General features: G+C 55.4%; 1 protein-coding gene across 4 annotated transcripts; it reads left to right on the plus strand.

The window, feature by feature from the left end:
* Positions 1–2,674: 2,674 nt before the first annotated feature.
* Positions 2,675–11,020, plus strand: HMX2 (H6 family homeobox 2). Of its 4 annotated transcripts, XM_066239375.1 has the most exons (4): positions 2,787–2,806; positions 7,209–7,298; positions 8,759–9,027; positions 9,924–11,020. In XM_066239375.1, the coding sequence occupies exons 3-4, from the start codon at positions 8,760–8,762 to the stop codon at positions 10,475–10,477; spliced, it is 822 nt and encodes a 273-aa protein (XP_066095472.1). In that variant the 5' UTR covers positions 2,787–2,806; positions 7,209–7,298; position 8,759; the 3' UTR covers positions 10,478–11,020. The 4 variants fall into 4 exon arrangements, with proteins under 4 accessions (XP_066095471.1, XP_066095475.1, XP_066095472.1 ...); XM_066239374.1 differs by lacking the exon at positions 7,209–7,298 and having other exon boundaries at positions 2,675–2,806; XM_066239378.1 differs by lacking the exon at positions 7,209–7,298 and having other exon boundaries at positions 2,675–2,806; positions 9,999–11,020.
* Positions 11,021–14,861: the final 3,841 nt, after the last annotated feature.

The raw sequence follows: 14,861 nt of genomic DNA on the forward strand, positions 1-14,861 counted from the left end.
CACCGCGGCGGGTCCGGAGCGCGGCGGGCTCTGGCGGTGGGGGGTGGGGGGGAGTGAATTCAGAGTTTAGCTGCGGCCACAGGCGGACCGGATCTCGAAGTCCGAGGGCGGGGAGAGGCCGGCAGGGAGAGAACAGCTCCGGGAGGCCGACCAGCCCCAGAGACAGGCGCGGCCTCCCCAGTCCTGGAGGAGCAGGGCTCCTGGGGCGGCTCGGGTGTGGGCGCGGTCCCGGCGTGTCCAATGCCAGAGAACAGAAACCACCGGAGTGCGGCGGCGACAATGGAAAGGGCCTCGTATCCTCCTAGCCCGGCCCATTTTTGCCAGCCTGCGTCCAACATCTCACGGGCAGCCTCCCCCGGGGTCCGGTCTCCGCCGCTGCCCGGAAGCGCTACGCGAGGTGTTCCCACGCGCCTGCTGGACGCAGAGCCATCGCGTTCGTGGCGGGCGCCTGCGGAGGCGCAGCGCTTGGGAGCCGCTGGGAAGCACGGATCCGCTGGGCTGAAGAACGTGGTTGGGCGCCCCTCGCCAGTCTGCCTTTGAGCACAGGGGCTGCACGCCAACTCCTGGAGGGACGCGTTGGAAGGCGGGGAACCAGAAGGGGGAGATGAAGAACCCGGAGAGGGCGAAGACTGCGGAGAGCACACCGCAGGGCGCGCCCACTGGGGAGCGCCTGCACGCTCTCCCAGCGCTTTGCTCGGTTCCTCAAACCCAATCGACACAATTGATTCTGTTATGACTGAAACGTCCAGTATTGTTTCCTATTGCTGGGAAACTGCCCCCAAATAAACTGGCATCAGTATTTATGGCAAAATTTTAGCCTGGACCTCAGTGAAGATAGATCTCCCTTTATTTCCCTCTGGTTTGGAATAAAAACGAGGGCATGTGTCGTAAATGAAAAATAAACAGAAATTCGGGGTCAAAATATGTTCTTCATTGTGTTACCTGCAAACACAGTGATGCCTTTTACTGTTGGCAATACTAACTGCGGGACAGGCCAATAACAGCTCATTAAAAATAATGTTGCAATAGCAAACACGTTCTTAGATTTTACAGCCAGAACACGATGTTATCAAATGCCAAGAAAATATTTTATTTGTGTTTGGATTCTGGAAAACGGTTCTTGACTGACCCAGTCTTTACAAAGTCGAGAAATAACTGGTTCTTCACACACTTTGTCCTGCTCCCTGAGGCCTCCTTTTCCCTCCTAAAGAGGCGCCCGACTCCCCCGGTGGGCAGGCGTGGCTCTCCCAGGAGCCAGGGGTGCATGCCCCAGGGGAGGAGGGTGGCAGCGATGCTGCGTGAGCCTAGAAGCCATCCCAGGTGGCAAACTCCTTCCTTTCTGTCCGGTGGGGTCGTGGTGTTTTCTCCAGTGCAAGAGGAAGGGGCTGTGCCAGGCTACGGGGCTGTGGGTGCCTTCCTGTGCCAGGCTGCGGGGCCGTGGGTGCCCAAGCCCCTCCACACAGGAGGCCCCCCAGGCTTGACTGCGGGTCTTTGGTGCCTTCCTGTGCCAGGCTGCGGGGCCGTGAGTGCCCAAGCCCCTCCACACAGGAGGCCCCCCAGGCTTGACTGCGGGTCTTTGGTGCCTTCCTGTGCCAGGCTGCGGGGCCGTGGGTGCCCAAGCCACTCCACACAGGAGGCACCCCAGGCTTGACTGCGGGTCTTTGGTGCCTTCCTGTCAGGAGAGGCCAAGAAAGTGGTTGGTGGAATGGTCACATCTGGGCAGCTGGCTGGGGTCATCTTCCTTCATGGAGAACATTCTCTCCCTGCTGCCTCTGCAAGGGATTGCGGGGAGCTGTTAAAACCACTCAACGGGATGGGGGTATTCATCTGAGGCAGAGAGGGTGCCTCTACCCAGTTCCTCCAACGTGCTCCATCATGGGAAGCCAGGGCAGTCCGCGTCCCCTACCCTAGGGCACTGAACTAACATTCCTGACTTTATCCTTTTATCTTCCCTCCCTTCAGATGGAAACCCAGCCTCCTCTCCTCCTACCCTAACTTCAGACCCTCCCCTATTTGCACCCCCAGTTAATCTAAAAGTCAGTGAAAATGACATCAGCTTCCCAGCTAAATGCTTTCTGCACCACCCAGACACATTCAGTCAGCGCGTAGGATACATTCACCACAACACACACAGTTAGTTAGATTTCCCAGCAGACTCCATACTGAGGGGCTCCCAGTACTCCCACCCACGTTTTTCAGCATCACAGCCACACGCTGCCAGGCACCCACTTTCAGGCACACGTGGCTGGAGGTTACTCCGGCGGCTGGGTAAAACCTTATGGGAAGGATTGAGCGGGGAGCAAGGTGGGGCTCCTGCCTCTCCTGCTCCCAGCCTGAAACCCTTCTGCAGGGCTGCCTCTTGCTCCCTCTTCACAAACCACCTGGGACAAATGAGGGGACCGGCCAACACGCCACCAGGGACCACCACACTCGTGTAGGCCTGGGCCTCACTGGGAGCTAGGGGCCCCACAGGGCAGGCTCTGGGCTCTGAGCACTAGAGAGCGCCTCTGGGCCCTGGGAGACCGCGGAGCCAGCGCGCTGTTTCTGTTGGCAACACAGATGTATTTCTTTTATTTGGTAGTAAATAGAGCAAGTGTGTGTACATCAAACAACAGCAAGACAGATATAAACTGCCCCCCCCCCCCGCCGCCGCCACTGGGTCCTTATTCTGAGGCGGGACGTTCCCTTGGCCAGCTACGGGCACGCCAGAGCCCGAGGCCAGGCGCGAGAAGCCCAGAACCTTCTCCTCTCCTGGCTCCCAGAGTGCACGCTGGAGGGTACAGCTGGGGGAAGAGGAGGCAAGAAGGTCGGTGGGGTTTGCTTTCTCTTCTGCAGGATGCCTGGTGGGCCTCCTAGGGTCTGGGCGCTGGGGGTGGGGGTCAGAACGATGGAGGCCCAAAGAGGTGCGCAGCTTTAGAGAGGTCGCCCCTTGTTGGGCTGCCCCGGCCGGACCATGCCTCTGCTTCCGCCTCTCTGTGCGCACTGGGCGCCTGAACTTCCCTCGGGAGGTCCTAGAAGGCCGCAGACTTTGCCAGGCACGGCCCCTGTTTGCCTCGAAGACTCCATTTTGCTCCACCTCTTGAGGTTGTCCACGCCCTGAGGCCCACTGACCTATGCAGGGGGCCATTTCCCATAGCGATCCAAACGTCGACTCCACAGAGGCGCTAGGAAAATACGTCTTTTACTGGGCCACCTCGACGAGGTCAGGGTGCAAGAACCGTGAGTCCTATAGAAATCCCCGTTTGGGGTCCAAAACGCAGGTGGGTAGCCCCAGGGGACACCGCGGGGCTGGGCACAAACACAAGGAGGCCCAGCAGGAGCAATCCAGGCGGCTCCTCCTCTGGCTTCCCGCCCCCTCTCTGCCTGCAGACCCTCCCAGGCTTTTGGGTACCAGCGATCTGTGCGCACATCTGGAAGCGTGCGGGTCTGGGTGCGCGGGGCAGATGTCGACCCTTTCACCTCCAAGAGGTTGTGGGTTGTCTCGGTGGCGGAAGAAAGGCAAGGGCCTCGAAGAGAACGAGGCTGACTGTACTCTGGAGCCCTGCCGGGTGCCTCGGACCCGGGTCTTGAGTTGAGACTGGGGGCGCGCTGGTCCCGGGCATGCCTCTCCTGAGGAAGCATCCTGAAACCTTGTCCAGCGGGAGCGGCAGCGTCTGGGAACCGCGTCTCAGACTGCCTGCCGCAGGGCCGTAGCCCCCACCGGGGTCCAGTTCTCCGCCTGGGACTTCTTCCCGTCCCTCTGCCTGCAGGATGCGGAATAACTTCACTCCTTGGTCGGGGCAGTTTTCCCAGACGCGAGACGGGGACAGCGGAGGCTGCTGCCCCTCCCAGAACCCCCAGCGGTGCACACTGGCGGTGCCGCCGAGGTCTCTTGCTTGACAGCTGCTACTGACGCCGCGTCCCTGGGGTGAAACTGTCCCAAATCTGGGTCGCTGGGGTTCCTAGAAGATCCTTTCTGGTTGCAGTGGATGGTGAGAAAAAAGAGCTGGGGGCGAGTCGTACAGCCAGCGAGTGGGAGAGCTTCCAGAGAACGTGTGCCCGTCACTGAGCCAGGAGCGGCGAGGTGGGCTCACCTGGTGTGCCTCGCCCGAGCTAGTGTCTTAGAGGAATAGAGAGAATCCCCTTCTCCCCCGAGCTCCCTCTTTGCCCTCGCCCCCCCTTGGTGATGGAGTGCACGCATCAGATTTTCATCAAAGTTCTATTAAGTGAAACATAGGTTGCAGGGCACCCTTTGATTGAAACAGTTTAAATTTTAATTGTGTTTTTAATTTGACATATAGTTGCAGAAAGGAATGACACTGCGTCGCCAAGGGGCGGTCGATTTTCTTAATTTCTCCCAGAGGAATTGATGAGTCTATCAGGCCACTAGATTGGAAACCCATTAAAGCTCTCTGGTTAGGCTGTTAATTGGAACTTGATGGATGTGGGGTGGGGGGTGGGTGTCAGGACTCGGCTATGCTGATCCAATCTTCAGGACTTTCTGTTTTACAATAAATTACACAATTCATTTTCCAGCCGCAGATTACATAAATTGTACACCTCTGGGGCTCTCTTTTTCAAATAGGGAGCCCTTTTCCCCAAAAGCCTATTGTGAGATGTCATTTGCACCAAAGAACGAACAGCAGAGGCCCTTGAATGAAAATCGAAACATAATCAACGTTTATACTTAGAAAATTTATTGAGATCATTTTCTCTGGTATTTCCTTATTTTAAAGTTTGGACGCGCCATATATCATAATCCACTGGCGTAAAGGGGGGGGGTGTCAGACTGTGTTTAATATTTATCGAAGCTTGATTCCAAGATCAAACTTGTTTATGACTTCATCTGTCATTTCGGAGAGAGCCTTCTTCCACTATTACCGGCTCAGCCAGCCTATTTCCCAACTGCTGCAGAGCAGAGGGGATCAATTTTTATTAGCCTCCTCGGCAAGTTTGCTCTGGGCCGCTTTAATATTGAGCAGTGGTATAATCTCCAGACCTAAACTTTAAGCGTCCTTTCAGTCTCAGAAAGTTTATCATTCCTTGGACCCCGGTTATGCCTGATTCCCAGGGGGTGGGGGTGGGGTGGAGGCGTCCCATCCCATCCCCCAAAAGAGGCGGGGCCACGGTCCAGAACGGAGGCTATTAATCGGAACGGAGGAGGGAGGGCGGAGCTCTCCGAGACTGGGAGGGTGGGGTCGGAGGCGGTGCGGAGTTGAGGGACAGCCAGACCCGAGGGCAGAGAGACCGGTGTCTGTCTGTGGGGGGTGGTTCCTGGAGCGCAGGGCTCCTGGGAGTGTGTTTTGCAGCTGCGCTGGGCCCACGAAAGGACGTCTGGGCCTTTGCGTTCTCGGTGAAGTCTTGGGGACCCTAGGATGCCCAAAGGGATGACGGGAAGACCGTGTTTTGGTCCCCCAGCCCCTGTAGTGTGACCACTCTTCAGTGCAGGAGGGGCGGGAGACCCTTCAGTGACCCGATGAGGCGAGCAGAAGAGGCGGGTAGAGTCCGTGGGGCTGCAGAGCCAGCAGGCTTTCCGGTCCCCGGCAGGGTCTCCCGCCTCTGTCCCGCGCCCGCCAGCACTTCCCTGGTGTAGGGGCGGGCGCTGCGCACGCTAGTCGGAGCTCAGCGGACGTTTGCTGACTGAATGTGTGTGTGTGTAAGCCTTTATGCAGGTTCGCGCATGCTACATACTTAAAGCGTGAGTCTCTGAAGATGTGGGGGAAGTGGGGTGCAGGGGTGGAGGAGGCCGCGCAAGACTTGGTTGTGGCGCTCCTCTGTGCCTCTGTGTAGACCAGAGTGTCAGTGAGTGTGGGAGAGGCGAGCAGGTGGGGAAGAGGGCAGATGGCTCCTTTGACTTTGAAACTAGCCTGGGGCGGTGTGTGTGTGGGGGGGGGGGTGTGGGGCTTCTAGGCTGGTCGTTTCCTAGCTTAGAGTCCTCAAGTCAAGCTCCAAGGGTCAGTCCCCAAGTCCCTCCCGCTCTCAGGTTTGGGAGCTGCTTCTCCAAATCCCACCCCAAGGTCTGGCCTCGGTCTGGCAAGGTGCCTGCCCTGTGAGAAGCCAACCCCGGGGCCCTCGGCCCCGCCCCCTCGTCCTGAGAGGGTGGCTCCTCCCTCAGTCTTGTACACACCCTCCCCGAACTCCACGCCGCTGCCTTCCCTGCCTCTGGGCCCTTCCCTAGGGCATGGTGTTGACAGTGCAACAACCGTGAACTTCAGTACTGGTTACTCTGCTTTGCCTGGTCACTTTTTTTTAAACCTCAGTTTCCCCACCTTTACATTGGAGTCAGGGATCTGCACCACAGGTTTGCTGTGAGGATTAAATAATGGGATGTTCCCCTCATGTCCCTGGTTGCCGGCACCGAGTATTTACCAGCCCAGAAGGGTTCAACCAACTCCTCCTCCCCTAATCCTTCTCTTCCCCAGTGGGTGGCGGGTTTCCCCAGTCGAGTTGCTCAGTTTCCCGGGTGGCTGCCTTGGCCAGGCCAGAAGACGGTGCCCAGTTAGGCTGCTTGTGCTGGTAAGGAGGAGAGGCTGCAGGTGGGTGCAAGGACCTCCCCTGTACCCCTCAACCAGACCGGAGCGTGAGAGTGGCTGCAATGTGGCCCGTACTGTGGCGGTGCAGAGGAGGACACACAGATTGTATTTCAGCGCCAGGTCCTTCCGGGTTAATGAGCTGACACCATGATTAAAGCTGACCATTTGTAATGTGTCTCGACCCCGCCGCCGAGACCTGAAGAGGTTAATGCAGTGGCGGAGGCCGGCACCTGCCCCTCGCTGGCCTCCCCGGCCTTGGCGCAAAGCCCCTGGCCCTGGCTCCCTCGCTTGCCCCTGCCCCGGCTGCGCCGCCAACTCCTAATCAATTAGCCCATTAACGAGCCTTCGTGGAGTTAAGTAGGGAGAGGTTCTGCCACTGGCAGGGCTGCAGTCGCTAACTCACGGCGGCTAATGATATTATAAGCGCTCTCCTCAATAACCTGGGCGCGGCGCGGGCAAGCAGGGAACTGCACCGTCACGGTGCAGCCTCTGGACGTCGGCGGGGACTGATTCCAGAGTCTCCTCTCACCCTTGGCTGCTCGTGTGGGGAACAGGCGGGGCTCGGCTTTTTGCTGGATTGATCGGAGGCCACAGACCCAAGAGATGGGGTTGCTGAGCGCCTTGGGGCCTCGCCTTACCTTCGTTTCCTCCAGGCTAGTATAGACAACTATGCACCCAATCGTTTTACCTCCGCAGGGGTGATTCCAGATCCAGTAACAACTGATCTGGGAATTGGAGACGAGAGCCAGGGCTCAGAGGGGCCTGTGCGGACAAGGAGGGAAGCAGGTTCGTTGAGCGGGTACTGCTTGCGCGGCTAGGAGTTGGACACTGACTTCACATGGCTTCTGCGAGGAGGACATTGCTTCCCCCAGTTTTAGGAATGAGGCGACCGAGGTTCAGAAAGTTTAAGTAGTAACAGGAGGTGACTCCTGTTCAGAGTCACCCAGTCGAGATGTGAATGGATTTTGCCAAGTCCCCTCCCCTCAACTCTTAACCCGAATCCCTCCCTCCCCCCCGCCCCCGGCGCTAAGTGTTTCTGTTTCTGCAGCAATTTAAGTGTTCTCCAGTATCTGCCAAGGGGTGGGGCGGGAAACAGCAACCGTGAAATCACGTATGGAACAGGAGGTGGCCGTGGCCTATTCAACAAAGGTCAGCAGAGTACCTACTATGAGCTCCTAGTACTTCTAGGCTTTCAGGGGCTTTTCCATTTCTACTTGAAGGCGATCCTCAAAATAGGAGGGGGGTGCTAGAGTTCATTTCGTGTATGAGGGCAATGAAGCTTGGTTCGGGACCGGAACTGTCCAAGTTCACGCGGCGTGTAAATGGTGGTGCTGGGACTTGAACCGGGATCTCTTAAAACAAGATCTAGGGCACCCAACTCCCAGCCCCACCTACGTTCTTCATGATCACGCCGCGGTGGGGTCTGTAGGCCAGGAAGGGTGGAAATGGTCTGCTCCTGGCTGCAGAACCAGGCTCTCGGGAATAGCAACAGTTTCAAGGCGCATGCTCTCCCTCTCCCTCCACCCCTCCACCCCTCTCCTCCGCGGGGCTCGTTGGTCTGGGGGCTCCCAGCCCCGCTAGCTCTCCCAGACGAGAAGAGGTGGGAGTCTGGGGGAGTCTTGGATCTCCCAGCGCTAGCTCTTCCAAGGGCATGAGGACCTGTCGCCTGAGGGAAGAGTCCGGCGGCCACTCCAGCTTGGAGCCCGGAACAGTCGCTGTCCCTCGAGGGAGTTGAGGCCCGAACGGTCAGAGCCGCAGTAGAGGCCAGGAACCTGGGCTGGAATCTATGCTGCTTTCGGCCCCGGCTTTTCCCGGTTGGATACGGCAGGTGCTCGCCCGGCGCTCTGCGCGCTCCTGGGTGCCAGGGAGCTGCTTGCTGGGTCTGGGCTTTTTGAAAATTTCCGGGGCCGCTCGCGGCGCTGCGATTGGCCACCTCCCGGTAACCTCTATGCAAATGAGGCCGCGCCACCTCCCGCAGCCGGAGACCCCGAAAGCTGGCGGGCAAAGAAGGGGCATTCGCGCTGGGGCCGGACCGGCGCACCCAGAGCCCGGCGGGCAAGGACCCCTGCGCAGCCGTCCCGTGCCCGCGTGTCCCCTGCGTGGCGGGGACGCCTTGCCAGTTTCGCCGTCCCCTCCCCCTGAGTCCCCTCCCCGCCCCTCCCTACCGCCTGCCCGCCCGCACCACCTTCCACTCAGATCATCTCTAAAGGGAGTTCTTGGTTTCCTCCGATTTCTTATGAATCCAGGATGGGCAGCAAGGAAGATGCAGGCAAGCGATGTCCTGCAGCCAGCGGCGTCTCCAGCTTCACCATCCAGTCCATCCTGGGCGGGGGCCCCTCGGAGGCGCCGCGGGAGTCGGCCGGCTGGCCCGCCAGGAAGCGCAGCCTGTCGGTGTCCTCGGAGGAGGAGGAGCCGGACGACGGCTGGAAGACACCCGCCTGCTTCTGCCCAGACCCGCACGGCCCCAAGGAGCCAGGCCCCAAGCACCACCCCCCCATCCCCTTCCCTTGCCTGGGTAAGGATCGCAAGCCGCCCAGTCGGCTGCAAGCGAGCTCTACGGGGGGCAGCTGCGCCGGGGCTCTGCGTCGGGCTCTCGCTGGCCGGAGCCATAGCCGCCCTGGTTCCGGGTTCGAGGGGAGGAAACGAGTGCGCGGTGCTGCCTCCTCGGCCCTGCGGCTGCTCGGGAGGAGACCCGGAGCACGAGCCCGGCTTGGCGCGGGAAGGTTGGGTTGGAGGGAGAGTGTAACCTAGCGGGCAGGGCACGAGCTGGCCGCACACGGGCTGCTCTCCATATCCCCTAAGCACATCTGATACTTTCCCAACACGAGGTCTGAACGTCGGGTCTGAGCGGTCCGTTTGTCTCCACCGCAATTTCTTTCAGCGCGCGTGCACTCTCTGTCTCTGTCTCTCGCTCTTTGTCTCTCCCTCTCCTCCTCCTCCTTCTCGGAATGATTAGCCCTCCAAGATGATTGACAATGGTGCCTTTCAGAGATGTTTCCTTTTTACAACATCTGACGAAGGGGAGCCTCGTGTTAGTCTGACTTCCGAACGAACGGCATGGGAAATGATGCCACCCTATAAGGCTCGCGGAACTCTTCCAGCTCGGTTATTAAAAGGCAAAATCACCTTTAAAATAATGCTAATGTTTCCCCTCTAGACCTCCTCCCGTGTTGCCACTTGTCCTTTCATGAAAATGGGAGCACAGAGACCCAGACTAGCTGGATCTCTCTGTTGCTTTAAAAACACCCGGGTGCTGGGCTTTGGGTTCCAGCGAGAGGAAAGGGTTTGGGACCAAAGAAAGTGGGACCAAGGCTGCGGCAGCGCGCCAACCCCCTGGTCCGGGCCAGAGCTGGGGCTCTCCGAGGGTCCCCAACTCCATGGCCTCCTTGTCTGTCTGTTCTCACTCCCCAGGTACCCCCAAGGGTAGCGGAGGCGCAGGGCCTGCGAGCTCGCAACACACGCCTTTCCTTTCTCCTTCGCATCCAGACTTTAAGGAAGAGAAAGAGAGGCTCCTGCCCGCGGGATCGCCGTCGCCGGGGTCCGAGCGGCCGCGGGACAGCGGCGCGGAGCGGCAGGCGGGCGCCGCCAAGAAGAAGACGCGCACGGTCTTCTCGCGCAGCCAGGTGTACCAGCTCGAGTCCACCTTCGACATGAAGCGCTACTTGAGCAGCTCGGAGCGCGCCTGCCTCGCCTCCAGCCTGCAGCTCACCGAGACCCAGGTCAAGACTTGGTTCCAGAACCGTCGCAACAAGTGGAAGCGGCAGCTCTCGGCTGAGCTGGAGGCGGCCAACATGGCGCACGCGTCGGCGCAGACTCTGGTGGGAATGCCGCTGGTGTTCCGGGACAGCTCGCTCCTGCGCGTGCCAGTGCCGCGCTCCCTCGCCTTCCCTACGCCACTCTACTACCCGGGCAGCAATCTCTCGGCCTTACCTCTCTACAACCTCTACAACAAGCTTGATTACTGAGCGGAGCGCCGGCCTAGCGCCGCCCTGCGCGACTGCCGCTGCCCGAAAGCCTGGCACGCGCTGCGCCCTCCCGGGCTCCGGAGCACGGCGGCACGTTGCCAGAAATATTAAGAAATACACCATGTGTATTCATTATCTCTTATTTATGGCCTCTGCCCTACTTTTTGTTTTGATTGTTTCGGGTACTTATCGGCATTCCTCAAACCAGATCTTCTGCTTTCTACCCCAAACAAACCAGTATGCTTTGAAAACCATTTTGTAAGGGATGTCCTCAGGTGGTAGGAGAGGGAGTTTCGGCCTCATCGGCGTTGATTGGTAGGAAAAAAAGGAAAACACCAACAAAACGAGGTACACTCTTCTCCCCACTGCCCTGCTATACATTTGTATATATACCTGCACACACAGTCGTCCACGCCAGTCCTTGGTGGCCTTGGACAGTGATCTCAACGCCTCTTCGTTTCCTTCGTCCCGAGGATGGCTGGGAATGAAAGGGGGAGATTTCAGATCTGTAAATATTTTTAAAGAAAAAATAAATAAAACATTTAAAGCATCGTTGCTAACTTTGGTGGCATTAATTGCCAGGCGTGCAGACACGTGGAAGGTCTTCTCGTTTTGGGGTGGAGGGGCTGGTGGGTGTGTGTTGGAAGAGGGCTGGCTTGGCGCACGTGGGGGGTAGCGCCGGGGTCAGGGACGAAAGGTTGGATGCTGACTCCGGCAGTGTGTGGGCTGGAGCGCACCCCCTGACCTCTCCCTAATGCTCAGTCCCGCAACTGTCTGAGGAGCCCCCGGGCCTATCCAGTCCCGGAACCGGCACCGAGAGGGACAGAAGCCGGGAGGCAAGTCTCACTGCTGAAGCGGATGCCTCCCCGGAGCGAGCATCTTCCCGCACCCGGATCTTCACGGGGTTGGCCGCAGCAGGGCGTCATGCGACTGGGCTCAACCTGTGACACTCGCTTCCTCTCCCGGGTGCGTAGGGCAGGTGGGGCGGCGCTTCCCGGAGCAGGTACAGAGCCCATTTTGCTCTTCCCCAGCCTAGCGTTGTAGGCTTGCAGCCGTGCCCAGTTCCCGGCCGGCGTCGCAGCTGTGCGTCCGCGCGGCGCGGGGACTGGGAGCGGAAAGGTGGCACTTCGGCCGAGGAGGGATCTGAGGCGAAAGAACGAGCAAAGAAAGCGCGGGAGGCGAAGGAGCCTCTCCCACACTTGCTGTTGGTGTTGTTTATAGTTTGTATCGTACGTAACTAAATGGCCAGCTCACCGGCAAGCACATGGTCGCTCGCATTGGATGAAAGCTTGGTGCGAGGCTCGCGCACCCACGGACTTCTGCTCCCCAACACCTGCGGTTCGCGCGGCACCCAGGGAATAACCTTGCGCGAGTATCGTGCAAACCCTTGTCTAGCAATGTTAGAGCGCAGCCACCTGCTCCTCGTAAAACATCAGAAAAGGGTGCCTGGGTTTAGGGGAGGCCTGTGGTTTGGTGTCAAGTGGGATGAGCCCCAGCCAGGGTCCTCCTCCTCCGTCCTCCGTCCTCCGTCCCTGGGGCTCCCGCTTAGCGGGTGCAAAGGTGCCGGGAGCCACAGTGCGCAGGCCCGATCTTATCTCCAAGGAAGCATGGACATAGTCTGCACATTGTGAAAGTGTACATGATATTTGTCAACCGTCTGAGTTACCCACAATATTCTGTCTAAAATGCCTGGCCTCTTGTCTGTTTTGATGATGATGATATATATATATTCTTCTCACATTAGATTTTATAAAAATCACAATTTATTTCCAGGTGACATCCAAAGGATGTGATCCAAGAACACACTCGCCACTGCTAAGTTAGTTCAGTTGCATTTATTTCATTCCAAGTGAATTCAATTCAATAAATATTTACTGGGCCCTACTACTTGCTGAGAACTATGCTAAATATTTGATATTCAGAGAGAGAAAACAAAAGTGATGGTAGATCCATTCTCTTCTGATCTATTTGATACACATATTTTAATTCAAGGACCTTCTCTTTCTCCAGATGACTCACTTTAACGTCTTCTTTCCTCTAAAGTTGCTATTTGAATATTCCATGCAGAAATAACCAAATTGTTTTCAAGGAATTACTTGTATAGGAATATTTCATGCATATCATTTTTGTCTGCATTTCAACAGAGTATGTAGGGTTTTTTCCCCCAAGAGATAATAGTTTTAAAATTATCGGTTCACTGTATCCTCCTTAGACTTCTCTTACAGAAAGTGGCTTCCTCTAGCCACTGTAGTTACTTAACGGCAAAATCTTGCCTTTAAGATTTTAGTTTATCATATCATGTTCCTCATTTCACTAATCCAGAAATTAGCAGTCAAAGGAATCCAACACTGTAATAAGGTTCTAGCAATTCCTGTCTCTTACAGGTGACTAAGCATATACACACACAACTTTGCGCTAAGATTTAAAATGTTGTTCGAGACTTCATTGTGGCTAGATTTCCTGTCTCAAGACTATCAATTCATTTGAATAATCAGCAAAATCATTGGCCTCCTTTCAGGTTCTAAACTGGATTTAAAAGATAGACGTTTCTTAAAACTCAAATCGAGTCTGATTACAACTGCATGCCCAGAAAGACCTGAATCATACACACATTGGATAATGAAATACACTCAGATTTTATTAGTGGATAATTCATGCTCAGAATCTCAAAACACTAATAGAATTAAATAAGCAATGGGGAGAGGAAACCAAATAAAATTATTTGGAGATAAAATTATTTAGCCAAACTTGGAATGGAGGCAAGGCACTGCATTTTAAAATTCTTAACCTAGCCAGTAATTTACTGAAAGAGAAGAGATAGAGAACCCTCTTTGAGGACTGATGAGAAGGAGGAGCAAGAATCTGACCTTTTAGCGGTGATGTCATCAATATAGTGGGGAGAAGGGTGGTTGTGGGGGCATTTATTGTGCCAAGAATTAGAAAAAGATGTGCACCCGAGTCAGTGTTTGAGATTGCATTAAAGACCAAGCTTTTTTCTTTATTAACGTGCAATAAAAGTAAAACACTTTAAACTCAACAATTTTCTCTACTTCATACAAAGTTACATGATAAAAAAAGTTTTGTGGTTTTTTGTTGTTGTTGTTTTTCTGCCCTGGCCAGGTGACTCAGTGAATAATGCGTCAGCCCAGCATGCCAGAGGTTGCTGGTTTGACCTTGGTCAGGGCACTGGAAGCAATCAATGAGTGCACAAGTAAAAAATGAAACAACTAAGTGAAATGAGTTGATGCTTCTCACTCTCTCCCCTCCTCTCTTCCTCTCTCAAACCAATGGAAAAAATTTTTTTAAGTTTCTTTTTTTTCCACAAAAGATAGTGAAAAAGAGTTTATAGCATGGATTATACTGAACACTTTTAGTGAGTTTTTGATATTTAAGAGTAATTGAGTCACAGCATTCTAGTTACAAATTAAGCATGGCTTTTCTTTTACAGAGTTCAAATTATTTATTACTGAAGCAACCTTCTTGATTTTCTTATTTGTGGAGGATTCTAGAAACAGAAAGTGGAGCAGACTGAGCTCAACACTCTAGGGAATTGTTCAGGTAGGGGTGGGGTGGACAGGGTGAAGCTTATAGCTGTCATTTTAAGAGCCCATTTTAACATATGTCTATTGCAACTTATTTGTTTCCCAGTCTGTCCATCCATCTGGACAGGGAGTTCCTCCAGAGCAAGGACTGGTCTGACCAATGCATCTTCCCAGCCTCTCACCAGGCCTGGCACACAGGAGGCACTCAAATGTCTCTGGAAAGACGCGATAGAAAGGAAAGTATGATCAAGGATGAATTTCTTTTAGATTAATAGATCTTAGGACAATAGGAAACATGACACCCTGGCTCATAGGGCAAACCCCAGGAAAATAAGAAAAAAATCAGGGCAAAATAATAAAATTCATTAGAGTAAATATTTCCTTCTCCACTTCAATTTTTGGTTAACTTCAGCCAGTGAAAGGGAGAAACTTTAGCTCTATAGAAGTAGTGATCAAAATGGGGTTCTTGTGTCTGTGAGATAAACTCAGATGGGAAGGGAGCCAGGGTCGAACCCTTAAGGAGCATCTGTCCCAGCATTCAGAGTACTGGCAGGGCATCGATCTCAGGGAGACTACAGCTCCCAGCGAGCCGCACACGTGTCCGAGAGGGCGTGAACGCCGTCTTGGCGCGATGCGCCTTGGGAGTTGTAGTTTTTAATCGTTCAGACGGGCGGGGGGGGGTGTTCAACCTAGCGGTAAAGCGAAACCACGTGATCGGAAAAGCCGCGGTTCGCCTTTGAGCCGGAAGAGGATGACCGGGTTGACTGGCGCTCGGCCTCAGAGCGAACCAATCGGCTGCTTAGATTAAGACGTTGGCGTTTGAAATCAGCCAATAGCAGGCA

Source organism: Saccopteryx bilineata, chromosome 7, assembly GCF_036850765.1.
Source record: "Saccopteryx bilineata isolate mSacBil1 chromosome 7, mSacBil1_pri_phased_curated, whole genome shotgun sequence".
NCBI classification, from domain to species: Eukaryota; Metazoa; Chordata; class Mammalia; order Chiroptera; family Emballonuridae; genus Saccopteryx; species Saccopteryx bilineata.

Bases quoted from the DNA above. Each gene is read 5' to 3' on its own strand.
- HMX2 (XM_066239374.1), top strand. From the start codon at position 8,760: ATGGGCAGCAAGGAAGATGCAGGCAAGCGATGTCCTGCAGCCAGCGGC. The intron at 9,028-9,923 runs GTAAGGATCGCA...CTCACTCCCCAG, and splicing joins CATCCCCTTCCCTTGCCTGG to GTACCCCCAAGGGTAGCGGA.